The 22,210-nt window shown below is 36.6% G+C and overlaps 1 protein-coding gene across 1 annotated transcript in view; it reads left to right on the top strand.

Annotated features, from left to right (window-relative positions):
- Positions 1-22,010, top strand: part of VCAN (versican) — a gene marked incomplete at its 5' end in the record, with an annotated part of 84,523 nt that extends 62,513 nt beyond the window's left edge. The window contains 4 exons of the mRNA XM_083357246.1: positions 700-782; positions 18,861-19,005; positions 20,281-20,463; positions 20,849-22,010. Coding sequence (XP_083213372.1) covers positions 700-782; positions 18,861-19,005; positions 20,281-20,463; positions 20,849-20,979 — 542 coding nt within the window. The 3' untranslated portion in view covers positions 20,980-22,010. The remainder of the gene's footprint in view (positions 1-699; positions 783-18,860; positions 19,006-20,280; positions 20,464-20,848) is intronic.
- Positions 22,011-22,210: the final 200 nt, after the last annotated feature.

Below are 22,210 nucleotides of genomic sequence, written 5' to 3'. Positions count from 1 at the left end.
AATCACATGACCTTAGAATTCTACACCCATCATAAATACATGCAGGTTACGAATTTTGATCATCTGACCATGGAGTAGCTACATTGGTCATAAATGTGAGGACCAATCATAAGTCACTTTTTGTCAGAGCCATTGTAATTTCAAATGGTTACTAAATGAATTTTTATAAGTCAAGGACTACCTGTAAAACTAGGAGCGTTGTGAAGGCTGCTTTTTTACTGAGCACTGAACATGAAAATCAACCTAGATATCCATGTGTTTTTATTTGTGCTAGTGGATGCTTTATTGATAGAAGGAATTTCTGTCATACATATATGCAAAGAGATAAATCAAAGCTGCAAATATTAACGCATCTGTATATCTGCTGAAGATGTAGATTTAAATATAACAAATTTCCAAAGCAAGCTTTTTCATGTAATTGCTACCACGTTCTATTTAACGGTGGTATATTGCTTTTTGAAACAATCTTGCCATTTAGACAAGTCAATAAGAAAAAAACAGAAGATCAGTTAAAATATTGTTAGTAAGAATATCTTTTATAAATATTCACAGCTCTTAGAAGAAAGAATAAACTCTTCTACAAGAAACAATAGAAATGGGTTTTAGAGAAATCATGAGGAGGCCGATTTTATTTCAGTTTCATCTTCAGAAAATTCACTTTAATGGTAAAAGGTTACTAAAAATACATTTTTGCTGTAGGTATAGGACATGACTATCAATGGATTGGCCTAAATGATAAGATGTATGAGAATGACTTCCGCTGGACAGATGGCAGCGTGCTGGTAAGAGACCACTTCTGGCAAATATTGTAATGATTGTGATACTGCTGGCTGTAATATATTACCCAAATCTGATATAACAGTATTGTTTCTTCTTACTATAATTGATGATGTCAAATAATATGTACATAGGTCATTTTGGGTTTGAGGGTGCGAAATCTTCCTCATTCCTGGTCCATTCTGTTATTTCAATTTTTTTCTTCTTTAATATCTAGCTGAATGTATTTCTCTTAAACTGTGCAAGTTCTGTTGAATTAAATGGAGTTCGCTCCCCCCCCCAAAAAAGGAATATAATTCCTGTGGTAAATGAAAGGGCAAGAACGTGTAAGGCTGTCTGCTTAAGTCCATCTGTTTTTTGCATTCTTTTACCTTGCTAGTCTCTGTTGTCCTACCAATCAAAACTTGATGTTGTATGTAGCATCCTGGTGCAATTTTGACTATGTTAATGTCAAATAAGAATAATAACAATAGCTCTTTCTCTGAACTCTTTAAAAAATTTTTAACATGTTTTCATTGATGTCTTAGACCATTCAGTCACTTACTTCAGTCTTCTGTAAATGAACTTAAGATATCACAATTCGTTCCAATTTCAGTAAAAAACTTTAATCCAACATTTTTCTATCACAAACACTAGCATGAATGCGTTCTTTTGCAGTCTGATGAAATCAGGTTCTAGAGAGACACTATTTTGCAATGTTCTGGGCTTTTAATAAAGAGTTGTTTCCAGGGCAAGACTTTACTGATGAAGCAGTAGAGAGTCTTGAACAAATCCACCCATGGTGTTGTCTCCTGCTTAAACTGCATTGTTTAATAAAATTGTTGGCCTGTAGTTCTAGGGGCAGAGATTCATTGTGTAATCCTAGCACAGCTGTATTGCACAGATTCTGCTTTAGAAAATTCTAGTTCAGCTCAGGTGGTATATGGCATACCTCAGGGGTTCCCAATCTATGGGCCGCATGGCCGCTTGGCCACCGGGCCACGGGAAGAGCTGGCCAATGCACACACACATGCGCGTGCACTCACCCCCCACACTCATGCTGCATCCCGCTGGCGCTAGCACCGCCCCTTCCCTGAGCGCCCCACCAGTGCTACCGCCACCCTACCCACAAAGCGTGGCAGTACATGAAACCACGCCCTCTCCGGTCCTCAGAAAAAACACACTCCCCAGAACCAGTCCCTGGTGCTCAAAAGGTTGGGGACCTCTGGCATACATAGTTTGAACTGCATAAATGAAGCTGCACCACTACCTTAAATGCAGAGACTTTAAAATAAAACATCACTTTACTTTACAGAACATAAAACAAAATGTAAAAATGAAGAAAACAAGACTTCAATGCATTCAGCAGTCTTTTTCATTTTAATATATAGGCTCATTTTTATCCCATTTAGGATACGCCCTTCCATACATAAAACAGATGTTTTATAGGAGCTGAATGTGTATTGTTGCAAGACTGTGCTTGATATTTGCCCTTCTCTCATTAAGAATTGAAGGAAACATCTGGTTCTTGTGTTTCAGGCTTATAAGAATGGTTCACTTCTACATATCACATATGGCAGCCTTAAAAAGAAGTTACTTTTAAAAAAAAATGTTTTGATTGATTTCCACAGGGTTAAGATGTATAGATTTCAGCTCCCAGAATTCCCCAGCCAGTTGAAATTCACACATCTTAAAGTTGCCAAGTTTGAGAAACATTGGATTAATCTAAGAGTAATGTATTTTAATTTGGGCTGAGTTGTGTTGGCTTTTTTCATGGGAGCAAGTTCTTTTATTCATGTTTTTTGAAGAGCTGCTACTTGTTGTAGATGACTGTGGAAAATGAAAAAGGCAAGCATGGTTTATTCTCTCATATGCTGGGATATTTTATGACTGGAACTAATATACTTTGTTATGTCTCAGACACAGTTTGTTTTGGATTGTGGTAGAAAGGAGTTTGTTACTAACCGGTATATCATAATTCTGTGGACTCAATTAACCTTGTTTTCCATCCATGCTGTTCCTCAACCCTTCAAATATACTGTATGTTGCCACTCTTTAGTAATTTATTCAGAAGATCACTTAGTCTTTACTCGGTGTTAAACATGTGATAAATCCTGTGTTAGGGAGCCAAGAGCCACATGACAATAACTTCCAGACTCCTGGAAATGAAATGTTAGTTCAAGCTTGTACCAAACCTTGGGTGTTAAATTTTAGTTTAAGCTTGAGCTGAAGAAGAAAAAAACATTTTGTCAAAAGGATATGGCTATCTGCCAACTAACATTTTTCTGATTGATCCCACTTTTTCATGCTTTTTAAATAATTTCTCTCCATTGTCATTTGTAGTGATTTGTCAGTAGTTTTATATGGTAAATAGTTCTTTCCAGTCTTTTGACAACTCTTTGTATGAGTCAAAATGAACTAGTACTACTATTATTAGATCTTAATTAATCTTCACAACACATTGATGTATTAGGTTTACACCTGGAATCATCTTTTTTTTCAATTTTACAGTGTAAAAGTGGCTGAACTCAATGATCTTTTATGGACCTTGTTCTATTGCTTCTGTTTTTCAGACAGGCAGAAAAACTTCATTTGATCTTAGAAAATTACAATAGCAAGTTAAAAAATAAGCACTGAGGGCTTGATGCATTGCTTTTCCCAATGCAGTTAGAAGCCATTTTCATTTTTGTCTATATAGTGCTCTTTTTTACATGAAAATAAACTACAGTAGTAGTAAGGGTTCTGAATGTCACTACGTGTATTCCAATTCTTTAATACCTTGAGAAGTCATGAATTGTGAACCTGGGCTAAAGCTTTTATTCCCAAGAATATTTACATTAGAAATTCTAACCCTAACAGTAAGCCTGATTGGAAGACCCCCCTCATCTTACAATTTGTTCCTGGAAATAATACCTAGTGTCATTAAATTTTAATTAAATAAAATGTAAGCTATAGTTCAACAACGGGTGTTTGTACAAAAAAAATCATTACAATTCTTTTACTTACATAAACTGCCGATAATTGCTGGTGACTCAATAAAGTGCTCTTCAAATTGCAGAGAATTCTAGAAGTTACAGCTCTGACTCATTTGGAATGCTCCAAAATAGGGATGGCTAACACAGCATGCCTTTTCCTCACAATTAAGTTTAATCTAAAATGGGACTAGAGTATGATCACAAAACAATGAATTAGATAACTTTTAAGAATCTATTTCTTCCTTTTTAGAATTTACAGGTTACATTTTCTCAGAATAAGTAATCAGCTGTTGTAAAGGTATTAGAATTAAAATAAAAATAGCAGTTTGCAATGCATTTTTAATATGCTGCACCATACTAAAAATAGTCCCAGCAAGTGCAATAAGAATCATTTGCTAGCAAAGCTTTGGAGATAAAAAATGTTAGGTTATTCAGAGGTAACCACAAGCCATAACTCTGATTTTTTGTGAGTGAAACAAGATTATTTATATCTATTTGCACAATAATGTCTCAATATTTTTAGATTAAGTAAGCCACCCAAAGAGCAGGTAAATATTTAAATTTATCTAGACAAGACAAGTATGAACCCACTTGGCTGTTTCTCTGGAGTTCTGTAATGTTGTGAAGGGCAGCCTCTAATATTCAGAGGAAACATTTTTGAAATAAAATCAAGTCTTGCTTCTTAATAAAAGAAACATCCAAGCTGATTCTGATTTTAATCCAAGCCAGATAGTTATATTTAAAGTCTCAGATTGGGAAGCTACCTTAGTAAACCATTTGTTTACTGTTTAATTTAAATGACTATATTTGGTTTTAAGACAACATCAGAAACTTTCCTGAAAACTGTAACTACGTTTCATAGAAATCTTAGTATTGCAGACAATGAGAAAAAAACATTGATGTTTCAGCTGATTCATTTGAGGCTATGGATATAGCCTAAATTCTAATTTAAAAACAGGCCATTCAAAGTGCTGTTAAAATTATGAGTTTCTATTACATCTAAATGCATAGGGTCTTCAGATTTACAAGCAACCTAATGAGTTGCTACCTTTTTCTTGCTGAATTTCTTATTGCTTCATTAGAAGGGTAGGGGAAAAAAACCATGCTTCAAAGCTTGAGAAACTTGGATTTATGCCAAAACCAGGAGAAATCCACCTATACATGAGCATACAAGGATAAGGGTGGGGGTACATAAGTGATGATTAAACACAGCCTAAAGTATGTTTTTTTTTAACCGAGGTTTTACTGAAGTTGGTTTCCAGTGGCTCAGGCCTCATAAAAAGCAGAATGATATATGTGTGTCATGAATCAGTGCAGCTCTTCAGACATCATTAGAATGTATTCAAAAACTTTGTTGGGAAACTGAATCTCAAATAATGCAGTAGGATTCCGGATTACCAACTTTGATACCATCAAAGCCTAACTATGTAAAGAGGGGACCCCCACCCACAACAACAGATACTGTTTTTTATCTTTTCCTACTGATCTTGTTTCACTATTCAGGACCTTTGCAAACAAGCATGGCAGTCTTAAGGAGCCATTCGTATTTCACATTAAGCAGAGTGACCCAGAGTGGTGCCTTGGGCCTTTTTCTCACAAGGGGGAGTTATTCACATCCTCTGGAAAATACTGCTGATAATTAGTACTTTGTATGGTGGTGAGCTCATTCTTATTATACAGGGCTTTATTAAATGCACAGGGCGGCTTCTGCAGCCAGATTGTGTCTTGCTTCTGGCTTGCTGGCAGCGACGAAACAGGCAAGTTCCACCTTAAAGCTGTCATGGGGCTTCCTTTTCAATGTAGACCCATTTCACATGTTTGTAACATGGGACTCCAGCACACCAATGTGAAGCCAAAATTACTCTCTCTCTCTCTCTCTCTCTCTCTCTCTCTCTCTCTCTCTCTCTCTCTCTCTCTCTCTTTCTCTTTCTCTTTCTTTTTCTTTCTTTCTTGGCAAAGAGAAAGCATAAGCTTGCTGTAGAGGAAAGTTGCTCTACATAAAACAAATAAACAAGCTTGAGAGTACTGTGGACAGATTGCACATAAAAGGACTGTTGTGTCAGACATCCTTGGAATCCTGTAATAAAGGGATTTTGAAAACTAAACAGAAATTTTGGTGTTCAAAATAGAGGGGTATATAAAATAAGACATTTGCTTTCCTCTAAAGAGGGGAAAGCCTATTGCTCTCATTACTTAAAATATATTGCTTAATATAAAAAAATCGCATCCCGGCTCAGAGTAGTACAGAGGCCTACCAAATAGGCTTTAGTCTATATTTTTGCTTAGCAAAACAAGGTAGGTGTCATGGTTCCGACAGACAAAAACAAATAAAACAGAACTTCAAGGCTTGGAAATTCCTCAAAGAACATGTTTATTAGTTACAAAGGATTGGCATGTCAAAAGTGAAACCAAGTCTGAAGACACATGTAACAATTCCTCATTACAAAGTTAAGAAATCCCACCCCTAAGGCTATGCAAGCAACTACGTTTCCCAATACATTTTCTTGGCGGGCTTCTCACGAAACGTCCAGCCTGCAGTCTCGGGAGCAGCCGATGACCTTGGTTCCCAGGGACAAAGGTTTATTTAGACTAGCAATGCACCTGGCAATTTTCCCCTCCCTACTTTCAATGTGTCAACCAAAAATGAATAAGGAAGATGGCTGCAGCCATGCTCATTTTTTAAAGTTGACAGTAGGCTCTTATCTTCAAGAGACATTAAACATAGATTTGTCCTGGAGCTCATTATTTTTTTAAAAAAACTGAAATAGCTGTGAAAAGAAATGTAAAAGATTAGCAATTTTGAGGGTAGGAATTTTTTTAATATACGTATTTATGTGGGTACAAGTAGTCCTCAGCTAACAATAGTAGTTGAGACTGGAATTTCCATTGCTAAGCAATGCAGTCTTAAAGTGTGAAGTCATGTGACTTGTTATTTAGCAATAGCAGTTCTAGCACTTCCTATTGTCATTGTTAAAGAAATCCTATGCTATCATTAAGCAGGATGTCACATGGTTGCCATTTGCTACCTCCTGCTGTCTTCTGCATTGATTTTGCTTTTGGATGCTGGCAGTGAAGGTCACAAATGCAGGTCACTATAGGATGCTGCAATATTGTGATTGTGAGCTAGTTGCTAAGCACCTCAGTTGTGATCATGTGGCTGCAGGGACTCTGTGGTGGCTGCAATTACAAGAAAACATAATTTGGACTCCTCATTCATTCAACACCACCTGATCTTTCAAGAGTTTCTGAATGTATGACTATTAAGCAAGGACCACCTGTATCAGGAATCTTTCACTTTTATTATTTTTAAACAGCAGGCTTTTTTAGCAACTTTTAAATGAAATTCTTATCTTACATCTGTTGTTTTGGCAACCATCTCAATATTATCCTCCACAGAAAACATTCATTTGAGTTTTATTATCTATGACCAATACTTTTCAAACATGCAACTCATCAAATTGTAATATAATACCTTAACAATTTGAAATGATGTAATGTTGATATTTATTTACTCTTTAGAAAAGGGGTGTCAAATTGCTAGCCCGTGGGCCAGTTGCATCACATGGAGGCCGTGCCCACCCCAGCTCCGGCAATGCGAAAAAAGTCACGATACATGGTGACACGTCACGTGACGCGGCGAGTTTGACACCTGTGCTTTAGATGATTTTGTAAGAGAGACCAGGATTTCTGTCTTTTAGATAATCCAATGTTTTCACAGGCTCCCATCTTAATCTCAAGGGAATCTCAAAGCAAGACAGCAAAAATAAAAATAATTCCAAGAGTGCCAAATCATCATCGTGCACTCATGAGAAATAATAGAGTGGGATAGAACAATGAGAATTAGGAATGAGACTCAAGAAAGGTGCATTTTATGCTAAAAATGAGGAAGATGCAAGGACAAAGCAATGTGTGGGGTCCAGTGATTTGCATAAAACACTATTTCCCAACCTGTACAATTTCCAGATGTGCGGTCTTGCAGTAACTTCCAGAATTCTTCACAATTGCTATGCTGGTTGCCGACTCTTGGAAGGTAGCACCTGCATAGCTAGATATTGACTACTGTTGATTTTAAAATTACAGTGTATTTTTATAGTGAAGGCTGGAATGCATGTTAATACAAAGGGTTAAACTTGGAGGTTTTAGCATTATGCAGTTGTAATCCCCACATAATACTATAAAGGAAATCAGTATTTTTTCCCCTGTGCAGTATGGAACATGGCGTGGGCTTATTTTTGGAAAACAAAATCTATAATCCTTTAGCCATAGTTCCATATTTTGTTGCCTAACAGTGATCTAAAATATACATTAACTGTGTATTTAAGCTGTTTGCATGGAGAATAAAGAATAGATTAATAAATTAATACTCCAAAATCATCAAGATTCTGAGCTTGCTATTTTGATCCATGTTTTTATACATTTTGATTTTCATACTGTATTCCATGTAATAGTGGATTGAACTTAATTCAGAGGTCATAGAAAGTGGTACTGCATGCCTCTTAATTAGGAATGGTAGCATAGACACATTTTGCGTGAAATATACCTTTTGCATTTTTTCATTATTTCTGAGACAATCCAAGTTCCTATTTTAAATTGTCTATTAAAACAAGCTGTGCTATGCAAAATTGTCTGATATGAAAATAAGGTTTTAACAATGAGCTTATGAAACTGATTGCTCTGCCCTTCCTGTCTTACTTTTAGGAAATATTGTAAGATTTCATTTTAATATTTCCATTTGATATGCTAAAATTAATTAGGGAATCATAAAGGAAATGGCTGTCTGGCTATTGATGCCATTCTGATGGAGGTTCATCTGGCATTATACATTAATAATAATAATAATAATAATAATAATAATAATAATAATAATAATAATAATAATAATAATAATAATTTGGAAGGGACCTTGGAGGTCATCTAGCCCAACCCCCTGCTAAGGCAGGAAACCCTATACCATTTCAGACAAATGGCTGTCTAGTCTCTTCTTAAAAACTTCTAGTGTTGGAGCATTCACCACTTCTGGAGGCAGGTTGTTCCACTGATTAATTGTTCTAACTGTCAGGAAATTTCTCCTTAGTTCTAGGTTGCTTCTCTCCTTGACTAGTTTCCATCCATTGCTTCTTGTCCTGCTCTCAGGTGCTCTGGAGAACAGCCTGTCTCCCTCTTCTTTGTGGCAGCCCCTGAGATATTGGAACACTGCTATCATGTCACCCCTCACCCTTCTCTTCATTAAACTACACATACCCGATTCCAGCAACCGTTCCCTATATGTTTTAGTCTCCAGTCCCCCAATCATCTTTGTTGCTCTTCTCTGTACTCTTTCTAGAGTCTCGACATCTTTTTTACATCGTGGTGACCAAAGCTGGATGCAGTATTCCAGTACATCTAATTTCTGTTTTCCTGTATATTTTATATTTCAATTGATTAGTTATGCTGGGACTAGTTTTTGTATTTGTTGTGTTTGTATTAATTAGCATTGCTTTTATTCATATTACTATTTATTAATGCTATTTATTTATTAATGCTGTTTATTTATATTAATATTAATATTACAGATATATTATCCCACAAACAGAAGTTTAAAGATTGCATAGAGAAAAATATAATCTATAAGTATTTTAGTTTTTGCAGAATTGTTAATGATAATCTCAATGTAAGACAGGCAGACTGACATACAGATTTTTGCAGTAAAAATAACCTATGAAATTCCTGTTAGCTTAACACCACCTCGATTGCATTTTGACAGTGAAAATATTCCATTTATATGTTCTTCCTTTTTAAAAAAATATATCATGTAATGTTTTAATTGTGTTCCTTTTAATTTTATGGTCTTGGTTTTTCATGTTTCGAGTAATAACATACTTTGTTCTATTTTGCAAACTGCTTTTCTTAATCTTGTTAGGACTCTCAAATAGCATTAAATGCTTCTGTAACTTGCTGGCATCTGGATTTAGACAATAAATGGGAAAAAAATACAGTAAGCACTGGCAACCATGTTTTGTATAGTTGTCAAGAAAGGGATATGGGTGTGCCCGTGTAGTCTCCAGAATTTGAGCTTGACATATGAGCATCTTTATTATTACGTTATACAGAAAAATGAAGTGTCCATTTGTTCTTCATACTTATAAGGTGGGAAATAATGGAAATGAGAATTCTAAGACTATGTGCTAAATATTTTGGTCAAACCATTAGTCCAACAATGAAAAATTGTTAAAACTTGTACAACTTGTCCTTCAAATCTTTCTCAGTTTCTTATTGACTATTATCACATTTAGCAAAAGATACCATTAAGATGAAAATATTCACCTAACGCACAAGGTAACATACAGTTAATTTCTACGGACATTTTACTGGGCAGCAAAGGAATGGTATATTTCTAGTATAATTTAATCAAGGACATTGATTAGCCTACAACAGTAATGATTAGACAGCACCATCTACTGGCTAATTTTAAAATATTTATTGTATTGAAGGGGATTGTTTAGATTTCAAACTGATTTTCAGATGCACGATATACTAAGTCTACTTTTTTTTTTACATAACACCCCTTCTTGTTTCTATAGACAGCTGCTCTGAAAGGTTGAAGATGTATGCAATATGCAATTACCTAAAAGCAATGGCTCTAGCTTCAGGAATGACAATTTTCCACTAGAGACTTAAGCCAGCTTAATATTTTTGGTGTAAACCTGGATTGGCTGCTATGCAGTGTGTAAGTGGCCCTTAAAATATATAGCATATATATTTAGAAGGATTGTAGGGGAAAAAGAATAAAATAGAATTGGGATAATGAGAGCCCTAATAGTGCAAAAGTATTTAAAGATAATAAAAGACATACTGATCCAAGAAAATAGAAGGCCAAGATATATGTTATACAAAGATACAGATGGAAAGGGTATTATAGGATGTTAGGTGTACAAGGGCATGCATAATACATACAGCTTCTGGTAAAGGTAAAGGTAAAGGTTCCCCCGCACATGCGTGCTAGTTGTTTCCGACTCTAGGGGCCGGTGCTCATCTCCATTTCAAAGCTTGTCTGAGGATGTCTCCGTGGTCATGTGGCCGGCATGACTAGACGCCAAAGGCGCACGGAACACTGTTACCTTCCCAGCGTAGTGGTACCTATTTTTCTACTTGCATTTTTACGTGCTTTCAAACTGCTAGGTTGGCAGAAGCTGGGACGAGTAACAGGCGCTCACTCTGCTACGCGGCACTCGGGATTTGACCCGCCAAACTGCCGACCTTCTGATCGACAAGCTCAGCGTCCTAACCCGCTGAGCCACCGCATCCCTTACAGCTTCTGTTAGGAATACTTAAATGTCTAGGACCTTGATATTTCCAAAATTGAATCTGTCCAGTGAAATATAGTAGGGAGAACTTGTTATTTTAGGGAATAGCACAAGGAGTATAAGACATTGTATTCAAGTCTTGTAAGTATTGATTCCCATATCTGGAATAACCTACATGTCCCCACCAACAAAGGTATCCAGACCACTTCCTGCTTATTATATTTTCAATAAAGCATAACAATATTTTTTTTCCAGAAAGATAGTGGAGGATGTTTAAACATTCTGCTGTCCATTAGCAACTAATCAAGCAAAGCTGTTCCCCCCCCAGATTGTGCTTCAGCTGTTGACAGCAGCCACACAAGAGCTAGAAAAAGAAAGAGCTACTGCAGTTACCTTAGCAAGTGTTATGTGTTTACTCAGCATATGATCTGACTCACTTCTGCTTTTCAAATCTGTATCTCTGCACCAGCTTTTTTGTAAATGTCCAAATTCAGGTGGCTCTAGTGATCATCTTGACTATGGCAGGTATGTGAGGCTAAATCAAGGGCATTATGGGAAATTTTAAAATGGAGTAAAGTAAAGGTAAAAAAACCTAGATTTTAAAGGACATGCTTTTCTGTAGTGTTTGTATTACAAAATTCCTGACCTTGAAGAATTTTGAAAGTAATTACTTAAAAAAAATCTTTTCATATCAGGACTTCATGCATTATGCAGCAATACAGCAGGATGTATTGTAGTTTGCAGTTTTATTAGCAAATTCAGCCGCTCAAGTTTCAAGGATATTTGTAACCATGCGTTTGACATTGAAAAATCTATTTATTTTTAAAAGTGTGCATTGAAATGAATTCTTTCAACAAGAAAACAAATTTACAAAAGATCTTCGATTGATTTTGTCTGTGGTAATCTCAGCAGGTCACTTGTCTAATAGATGGAATTTGGTCATGGAAAGACATTGTTACTAAATTATAGAGCACATTGATCAATATAAGAAATACACTGTCTAGATAACCAGCTCCAGACAAGTTTCTGGTACAATGGAAGAGTGTTTTTCAGAATATAGAGAGGATTATGGAAAAGGAAATTCTAGTTAGTGGCACCATATAATTAAGATTTCTGGCCGTGTTTTAAACTTGTTGCAAATAAACTCTATTTAACAATTGCTTAGTTTTAATTTACACAGCAGATAATTGTTTAGATACCGGTTCTGACTTGGGCAATATTCAACGATTGAAGAAGTATGAGGATTACTTATTAATTATCAAATCACTAAGCTGTTAAGAAGGCAGACTTACCTCTTTTGGCATGATATGGGTGTTAATGCAAATGGATAAAAATAGGAATGCAGTCATATAATTAATTCTACTAAAGTATATAATTTATTGAGTATCTTAACCTAGCCAGGGTTTCTCAGCAAAATTTATCATTTGGGATTGATAAAATGGGGGAAGAAACATGCACCCATTTAAAAAAGAGTAATCTGGGAAAATATAATTAATCCTAAACATGAAAAAGAAATTATTTACACATCTTCTGAAAGAATGTCCATCTCTTCTCCAGCTCTAGTTTTCCCTGGCCTATATCTTTTGTCATTTAATTGGGGCTGTTACCATGCAGAACAAAAGAAAAAGATCAGGGAACAGAAATCAGTATGTCAGTGTTGAGAAGCTCTGAATCCAATTGTAATGAATGTGGAATAGCTGATTTGAGTTTCCACATATCTATAGATATTCTGATTATTTGAATGAAGTAATTACTTAACAGATTGTGGGGCCATTCGTTGTTACTTTGTTTTTGGACAATTCAGGGAAACAGTTTGTACTTTGCCAACTCTTGTCATCTAAGACTTAAGAAAGACTTAAGAACAGAAAGAAGAGAGATATGAATATAGGATCTCTTGCTTTTTACATTGCTTGAAACAGCCCTAATTAAAGGCAAGCTGTCTTTAACACTGAGGACTAAGCCATAAGCTTTATATTGCACTGGTATTTTTTTTTTCTTTAATCAAATACAGACTTATCTTGGGGCAAGATTGCAGATCTGGAGTTTAAGAGGTGATATCTTGTCATGAAAGAAGGCCATTCACCTTTCTTCATTTTCTTCACATTAATTTGTGTAATCTATTTTCCAGTCAGTGGGAGAATTTAAGGGTTGGGTTGTCGCATGAGCTGTATGAGCCTTGGTGGAGCAGTGGGCTAATGCCTCCTTAAGTAACACCAGCTGCCTACAATTAGTGCAGGTTCGCATCCCACCAGGCTCAAGGTTGACTCAGCCTTCCATCCTTCCGAGGTAGGTAAAATGAGGACCCAGATTGTTGGGGGCAATAAGCTGACTTTGTAATAATGCCACTTGGGGAGAGGGGGCCGAAAGCCCTAATAAGCAGGCATATACATAGAATGAAGGCTATTGCTAAGCACACTGGTTTGTGCTTAAATTGTAAGCCGCCCTGAGTCAAGGTTTTGGTTATGATCTTTAAGTCCCTACATGGCATGGGTCCGCGATACCTCGAGGACCACCTGCTGCCGGCGTCGACTCCCCTCCGCCCTGTGCGCGCCCACAGAGAGGGCCTCCTCAGGGTGCCTCCTGTCAAGGAATGTCGACTGGTGGCCCCCAGGGGGATGGCCTTCTCTGTGGGTGCTCCGGCGTTATGGAACCAACTGCCGGTTGAGCTCCGGATGGCATCAGACCTCCGATCCTTCCGTCGCGGGTTGAACTCACAAAGAGTTGGTTTATATTTTAAAATGTTGTTGTATGAATTTATGCCCAAATAAGGTAATAAAAAATTAGTTTCTATGAAGCATGAAGAATTAAGAAAGCAGTTAAAGGGCCTGTATTAAGTGGGTCTGGCATTGGTAAAAACAATGTGAGAATTACAATGCCAAAGCAAATGTGCATAGTGATGATATCCAATATGAAACATATATTTTTGTTTGCAAAAATTTGCTAGTTTTTATTATTCTTGTTGTTTTGTAGCAAGATCATAAGATTTCCAAGACTTACCTGGAACTTAAATGCTCTGAGTTACAAACTGAATGTACACTCAGAGCATTTGTACAAACCCCATTTCATAGAGTCAACACAGTTTCATAACGAAAGCAATTTGTGCAATTGGAAAGGTATAGTTGAAATAATATAAATTAGTATCTTATCATTTTCAGCTGTTTCCTAAACTTTGAATACCATGAACTATACAGGTTGGATCAACAATATTCTAAAAATGAATTAAAGGAACTCTAGAAAATACTGCCTAAGAGCAGAATTGCAGGACTTAATGAAACCCACCAGAATTATTTAAAACTTTAGAAGACAATTAAATTAAAAATGCCACATAAGTATGTTTTCTATACTGGTATAGAAAGCTCAGGGAAAGATCAATTTATATCTCGGTAGCAAAAAAAAAGAGTACATTAAGTAATACTGGAATTACTAAACATTTGCACTAATATCTGGTGCTAGTCAGAAAATGTTCCTTATGTTTCCATCCAGACTTCAACAATCTAAAAATAAGAGCTACAAGAAGTACAACAAATAAATTGTTCAGCACTTGGAAGAAAGTATGCTAAGGTTATGAAATATTGCCCTATTATATTAACTTAGATGCAAAATATATAAAACTGCTGGGAGAAGCATTCACAACCTCAAATATGCTAATAATAATATCATTTTGATGTTTAAAAGCAAACAAAAAGATTTAAGAAAACTTGCTGAAAAAAGAGAATGCAAGAATTAATCTGCTCTATATCAATCAGTCAATCAATCAGCAGGCAAAACTACCTATCAATGCAAATAAGTAGAAATGAAACTGGTATCTTAGGCCTAGGAATGATATATTTCTAGGTTTAAAAATTCCAAGAGAAAGTGAAATAAAGATAGTGGTACTTAGGAGCAAAGCTATTATAGATTCAGAGTAAATTTTGAAATGCAGATATATCAGGCTGATACAAAGGTGCATGATGATCTTCATAGTTGTAATACATCACTGGAAAATATGGACCATTGGAAAATTGATACCTGTGAATAGTGGTGCTGGAGAAAATTATACTATAGGGCAGGGGTCTTCAAAGTTGACCCTTTTATGACTTGTGGACTTCAGCTCCCAGAATTCCTCAGCCACTGTCTCCTGCTTGAGCAGGGGTTTGACTGAAAGACCTCCAAGCTCCTTTCCAATTCTGTTATTTTAAATAATCTGAGAGAGGCAATCATTTAGCTCTCTTGAGCCAAAACTGAGGCTGAGGCTCTAAAATATAGAGAATGCAAGTCAAACAATGAATCTGAAATGATTCTTTCAGATTAAAGGAACAACTAGAACACGGGTGTCAAACTCGCCACGTCACGTGATGTGTCCTGAGGTATCACAACTCTTTTTGCATTGCCGACAATGGGATGGGCATGGCTTCGGTATGATACATCCGGCCTGTGGGCGGCAGTTTGACACCCCTAAACTAGAATTAAATCTTGAACAATTGGCAATATGAAACAATGTGTCATTGAATGCTATGTACTCAACCACATATGTAGGAAACAGCTGTAAAGCAGCCTTTTGAAATGAATTGACAGCTGCAACTTCAAAGTCCAGGCACGCTGTGGTTTGATCAAGCCTTGAAGAAAACTGCTTCATCTCTTTACAATAAAAATATGTTTTATTACCTGGCACTGGCAATAGGCTTAATGCATCCCAAATTAGAATATTGCAATTAACTTACTTAGATAATTAAAACATTGCATTTGATAAGCAAATTTAGTGTTAGAAAACCGGTAAAAAAGAATATGTACTATATGCATAAAGATATTTGATGGTTCCAGTAACTAAACAGCACATTTAGTTCATTAATAAAAATGTACTTAAAATACTGTGTTTGGATTACTTTTTAAAGATTAAAACAAAACAATTTGAACCTTTTACAAGTGTGTATATGAAACAACTCCAAGTGCTGAAATGAAAAAGAAAAAAAGCCGTTGAAATTCCTGTCTTTTACCCATTTATGGGATGGATTCGTTGATAAGTGCCTAGCATTTATAGACATGCTTGCTTTCCTTGAAATTATTTTTTTTAATCTCCATTAATTTCTAGTAGTAAAGAGAAAAGAAATAACATCCTAAAGAATAGTGAGGTAGATGTCTTCAAGCATTCCTTTTATTTATTCCCTTTCCTGATCATTTTTTTTAAAAGAAGAACCAAGGCAAAAATAATGTAGAGGTAGTCTGCGACTTACCACAGTTTGTTTAGTTCAAAGTTACAACAGCACTGAAAAAAGTGACTTTTCACACTTCTGACCGTTGCAGCATCCCCATGATCATGTGATCAAAATTCAGACACTTGGCCACTGACTCATATTTATGACGGTTGCAATGTCCTGAGGTCATGTGATCACCTTTGGTTATCTTTTGACAAGCCAAGTCAGTGGGGAAGCCAGATTTGCTTAACAACCGTGTTATTAGTTTAGTTTTAGTTTAGTTTAGTTTTATTTGATTTCTATACCGCCCTTCTCCCTAGGGACTCAGGGCGGTTCACAGGGCATATATAAATAGCGATACAAAAGTTAAAAGGAAATTAAACCAGTGCCCAGTTAAAAAACAACAATAATAAAGTACTAAAAAACACCAATTTAAAAACCCATATTCCCCCATCAGGCCAGACCAGCTAATTCAAATAAGTGGGTCTTCAGCCCGTGGCGGAAGGATCGGAGGTCAGGTGCCATCCGGAGCTCAACCGGCAGTTGGTTCCATAATGCCGGAGCGCCCACAGAGAAGGCCCTCCCCCTGGGGGCCAGCAGTCGACATTCCCTGACTGGAGGCACCCTGAGGAGGCCCTCTCTGTGGGCACGTACTGGGCGGAGGGAAGTTGACGCCGGCAGCAGGTGGTCCCCGAGGTAACCCGGACCCATGCCATGTAAGGACTTAAAGATCATGACCAAGACCTTGAACCTCACCCGGAAGACAACTGGTAACCAATGCAGCTCACGGAGCAAAGGTGTAACATGGGAGTACCGGGAAACTCCCAAGACAACTCTCGCGGCCGCATTCTGTACCAGTTGGAGCCTCCGAGTGGTCTTCAAGGGAAGCCCCATGTAGAGAGCATTACAGTAGTCAAGGCGAGAGGTCACGAGCGCATGAGTGACTGTACACAGGGCATCCCGGTCCAGATAGGGCCGCAACTGGCACACCAGGCGAACCTGGGCGAAAGCCGCCCTAGTCACGGCCACTATATGATCTTCCAGAGTAAGCCGTGAATCTAGGAGGACTCCCAAGTTGCGAGCCCTATCCACGGGGGGTAAGAGCTCACCCCCCATAGAAAGAGATGGAACATTTTGAATGTCCTGGGATGCCGGAATGTACAGCCACTCAGTCTTGTCAGGGTTGAGTTGAAGTCTGTTCCTCCCCATCCAGACCCGAACCGCCTCCAGGCAACGGGACATCACAGCGAGGGCATCACTGGGGTGGTTTGGGGTCGAAAAGAAAAGTTGGGTATCATCGGCATATTGATGATACCCAACTCCAAAACCACGAATGATCTCACCCAGCGGTTTCATGTAGTTGTTGAACAGGAGAGGCGAGAGAACCGACCCCTGAGGAACTCCACAAACGAGAGACCTAGGGGCCGATCTCTGCCCCCCTGCCAACACCGACTGTGAGCGTCCCAGGAGATAGGAGGAGAACCACTGAAGAACTGTGCCTCCCACTCCCAATCCCCTGAGGCGCCGCAGCAAGATACCATGGTCGATGGTATCAAAAGCCGCCGAGAGGTCTAATAGGACTAGGACAGAGGAATATCCCCTGTCCCGAGCCCTCCAGAGATCATTCACCAGAGCGACCAATGCCGTCTCCGTGCTGTACCCGGGCCTGAAACCCGATTGGTAGGGGTCCAAATAATCTGCTTCATCCAGGACCAGAGGGAGCTGATGCGCCACCACACTCTCAACAACCTTCGCAAGAAAGCGAAGGTTGGAGACTGGACGAAAGTTATTCAATACAGCTGGGTCCAAGGCAGGCTTCTTGAGGAGAGGTCTCACCACCGCCTCCTTCAAGACGGTGGGGAAATAACCCTCACTCAGAGAAGCGGATATTAACTTAACAACTGACGTATTCACTTAACAGATGTGGCAAGGAAAGTCATAAAATGGGACAAAATGCAAGTTAACAAATGTCTTGCTTAGCAACAGAAATTTTGGGCTCAGTCATATTTGTAAGTCGAGGACTGCTTGTAGTGCTGTTCTGACTGTGCCATTAAGAAAGACTTTTGATAACCTTTAGAGTAAATCAAGAACATTTTCAGGAAATACACACCCGACCAGAATTACAAAGGGATTACTTTTGAAAGGCAAACTCTTTTTTTTTTGGACAGAGTACAAGGTAGGATTAGATATAGTATTTTAACTTTATAAACAAGATAATGTTGCTGTAGACATCCATGGCAGATTTGCCTTGAGAAGAACACAAAGCATCTAAATTTACTTCACAGTAACTGTAGTATCATTTTACAGAAAAGTGAAGGCAAAAAACTCAAATATGTAAAAATGAGAAACCTTATAAATTAAATCTAAAAAGTACTGATTTGAAAGCTTTTTTAATTTTTCAGTATCAGCAGAAATTAGGTGGATACTGCTGCCACAATTTTGCTTTCACAGGAATAGAAAGTTTTGTACTCTCGTGCTGCGGTAAAAGTGATTTTCAGCCTCTCCTATTAGGTACATTTTTAAATGGTAAATTTTATATCTGTAGTGGACTAAAATATTCTGACTTTTTTTTCTGATGACAACATTTGCAGTTTGTTATTTGCTGCTCAGTTTTTTATTCAAATACAACTTTGCTGGGTTTCACATTCTGATTATTTGTGTTTTGTCTTCTGCAGCAATATGAAAACTGGAGACCAAAACAGCCAGATAGTTTCTTTTCTTCTGGAGAAGATTGTGTTGTTATAATTTGGCATGAAAATGGTCAGTGGAATGATGTACCATGCAATTATCATCTCACTTACACATGCAAGAAAGGAACAGGTAACTAAGTCCAATTTAGACCCATGCAATAAATGTACTGTTGCGTTTAAAACTTCAATAAACTTGTATGTGCAAGATTTTAATGCTTGAAAAATGAGCAACTCATTACAAGTTGAGCTATGGCAGTGAAAAAAAATTGGATATAGGAAATTATATATCCAGGAGCTCTTAAATAATATAAATATAAAGTTACTTGCTTGTCTTAAAAAAAGGAATATAACTGTATCAGAAGATTAGAATGTAGCTTAGAAGGAACAAAGAAACCAGTAAAAATTTCCATTCTAATTAAATTAGTGAGAAGCATTATTAAAAATAAAAATATCTTTAGAAGATATAAAGAACAACCTGGGTACTATAAAACTAAGACTTTTCAAATTCTTAGAATTGAGTAAGCATATGAACATGTAAGCTTTTGTGAGCATTGAAATTTCAGAGATTATTCACCAATCTGTGCCAGCATAGTAATTATCGAATATCTTATGACTCTTTTGTTGCTTAGAGAACAGAAAATAGAGAGGGAGTGGTCCATGTTTTCAACTAAGATATATAAGAGGAATAAGTCTGGTCAATGAATCTTATGTCTTCATAAATCATTTAAAGCTGACAAACTGATAGCTGGGTTTGCTGATGACACCAAATTACTTAGCGTGCTTACAAATAAATATTAAAGAACTCTAACATTATTTTTATAACTTGAAGGAATATGCATTGAAATGACGTGAATGACAAGGATATGCTATACACATTGAACAAATAATTCTAGGCTCTCAAACAAAACTTGGAATCATAACAATATTAATATATTCTGGCCACTTAGGTGCTTTATTACCACCAATAAGTAAAGTGTTTTTTTTATTCATGAATTAATTGTAACATTGGGCCAGTAGTGGAAACTTCATGTCATAGTGGACTATAGACTTGTATGAATGATTAGTTATTTGCATAAACAACCACTTTTATAGCACAAGGAAGTGCTATATCCAAGTATGTAACATGCAGTATAATATACACAATGCAGCTTTTTAGAAACATGTAGTCTTCTAGTGGAATAATGGACAAAAACTTTTCAAATAATGTATACAGGAATTGTACAAAAATGCACTTAAACTTATTTTCCCATGTTTTCTATTTTTATGATTGGTTTAAGTTTTATAGGTTTTTTTTGTGTGTGGTTAGAATATATGATCTGAAGACCCATCGATGAATGAGTAGAGATTGAGATTGACTGATACATAAAAACTTACAGTTTATAAAAATTGTAATTTATACTTTCAGTTGCTTGTGGCCAGCCACCAGTGGTAGAAAATGCAAAGACCTTTGGAAAAATGAAGCCCCGTTATGAAATTAACTCATTGATCAGATACCATTGTAAAGATGGCTTCATCCAGCGACATGTTCCAATAATCAGATGCCAAGGAAATGGGCGATGGGATTTACCTAAAATTAGCTGCATGAATCGTGAGTAGATTATGTGGAGGAAAATATGATTGCTTATGCTTAGATCATTTGCTATCCTGGTGAAAACCTTTACAGGATAAAGGAAGAACAACTTTTCTTTCCCATAAAGTATCTTCAATCATTACTCTACACAGTGATCTGACCACTGAATTTACTTTATTCAATATCTTTGTTCTACGAGTTGAAATAATTGAGTGAACTGGGCAACTGAATGATTTGATACTTACCAGGAGAATGGGAAAAAAAGTTTACTATGGAAGAGACTATAGTACACTAGCCAATGTCTGAATCTGACTATATATGTTATGCGTCGCATTCCTTCATCCTGCTTATACTTCGGTTAGCACATTTGTAAAGCTTTCCTTCTCTTTGTTTTTCTTTTCAGCATCTTCATTCCAAAGGACTTATTCTAAAAAATATTATTATAAAAATTATTCACCAGGAAAGATAAACTCATTTAATTCATCAAAACATTTTCATCGTTGGATCAGGACATGGCAGGATTCAAGGCGCTGAACCCACTCTGGTAAAAGTGGGACATTTGCCATGCCAGAATGCCCTAACTTATGGTGCCTTATAAAAGTAAAGGATTACCCAGCATTTTGGAATACATATGGACCTGAGTATTTACAACACATATCAATGATGGCTACAAATGAAAATATTGAAAATGGAATAATTTCCAGCCTATCTAGTATGTTAATTTCTGTATGTCATTGGTGAGGGATTATTTGATTCTTTCCCCCAGTACCTGTAGTAATTAAACTCTTCCATTTTAGCACCAATGATAATGTAAATAAGATGATTTAATAGTGTTTAAGTGTGTTGTATTTTTTAAAAAAACCTGTATATACAATAAGATGTCAGACTAAGTTCAGGCTTATTTATGACCATTTGGCTTCAGAGATCTTTAATCATTTATGTTGCTTGTCTTGGAGGTACTTTATTAGGCTGGAAATAATTTTAAACTGTTATCAGCAATCATTTTGTAAACATTGGAGACACAGCTATTACAAGCTGAAGATGAACTGTGAAAGTAGTATCTCGGTCAAGAAACAGCTATTTTCTAATGAAGAGCTGTAGAATTTATGGAATGAAAAGCTTTCACAAGGAACAGGAAAATAAGAGCAACTTAGAAGAAGTGACTCCAATATGGAACTTAACTTTTGTCCTTTCCAGCCTTGGCACTGATCACAAAGGACTTGAGGACTCTTAAAAAAGTCGACAAGGAGGGCCTGTAGGATTAATAATAATATTAATAGTAATAGTAATAAAGGCTAATACTTTAATTTTCATCCAGAGCCATTTTTTTTAAAAAACCAACTTTTCCAAAACTAATCATAGGTCTATTTTACAGCTCTCTGCATTTTAAGATGGAGATATATAGACCTACTTTTTTGTAAAATAAAAATTAAAAAAGTAAATAATTTTGTATATAAAATATATATAACCATTTTTAATCTTTTTATAAAGTAATGAATGTTTGTGTATGAATGCTGCAGCTGTGAAGCGTACATAAATAAATGAAGTAAGCCATACAGATATAATTTATTGGATGTTCTTTCTATCCTGACAGCTGTCAAACCCAACTGATACATTGGGAAGAGCAAGAATTGGTTTCAAATGTTTTTATGCTTGGAGGGAAAATAAAATCTAATAAATCAGATCATTTATTTATGGTAATATGAATGATAGTTGTGTGACAATCACAATCTTTGCCTCTGAAAAATATGAGCCCATAAATATA

This window comes from Vipera ursinii (assembly GCF_947247035.1).
Source record: "Vipera ursinii genome assembly, chromosome: 2".
Taxonomy (NCBI): Eukaryota; Metazoa; Chordata; class Lepidosauria; order Squamata; family Viperidae; genus Vipera; species Vipera ursinii.
The sequence above is the reverse complement of the archived record's forward strand: the minus strand, read 5'-3'. Positions and strand labels throughout refer to the sequence as shown.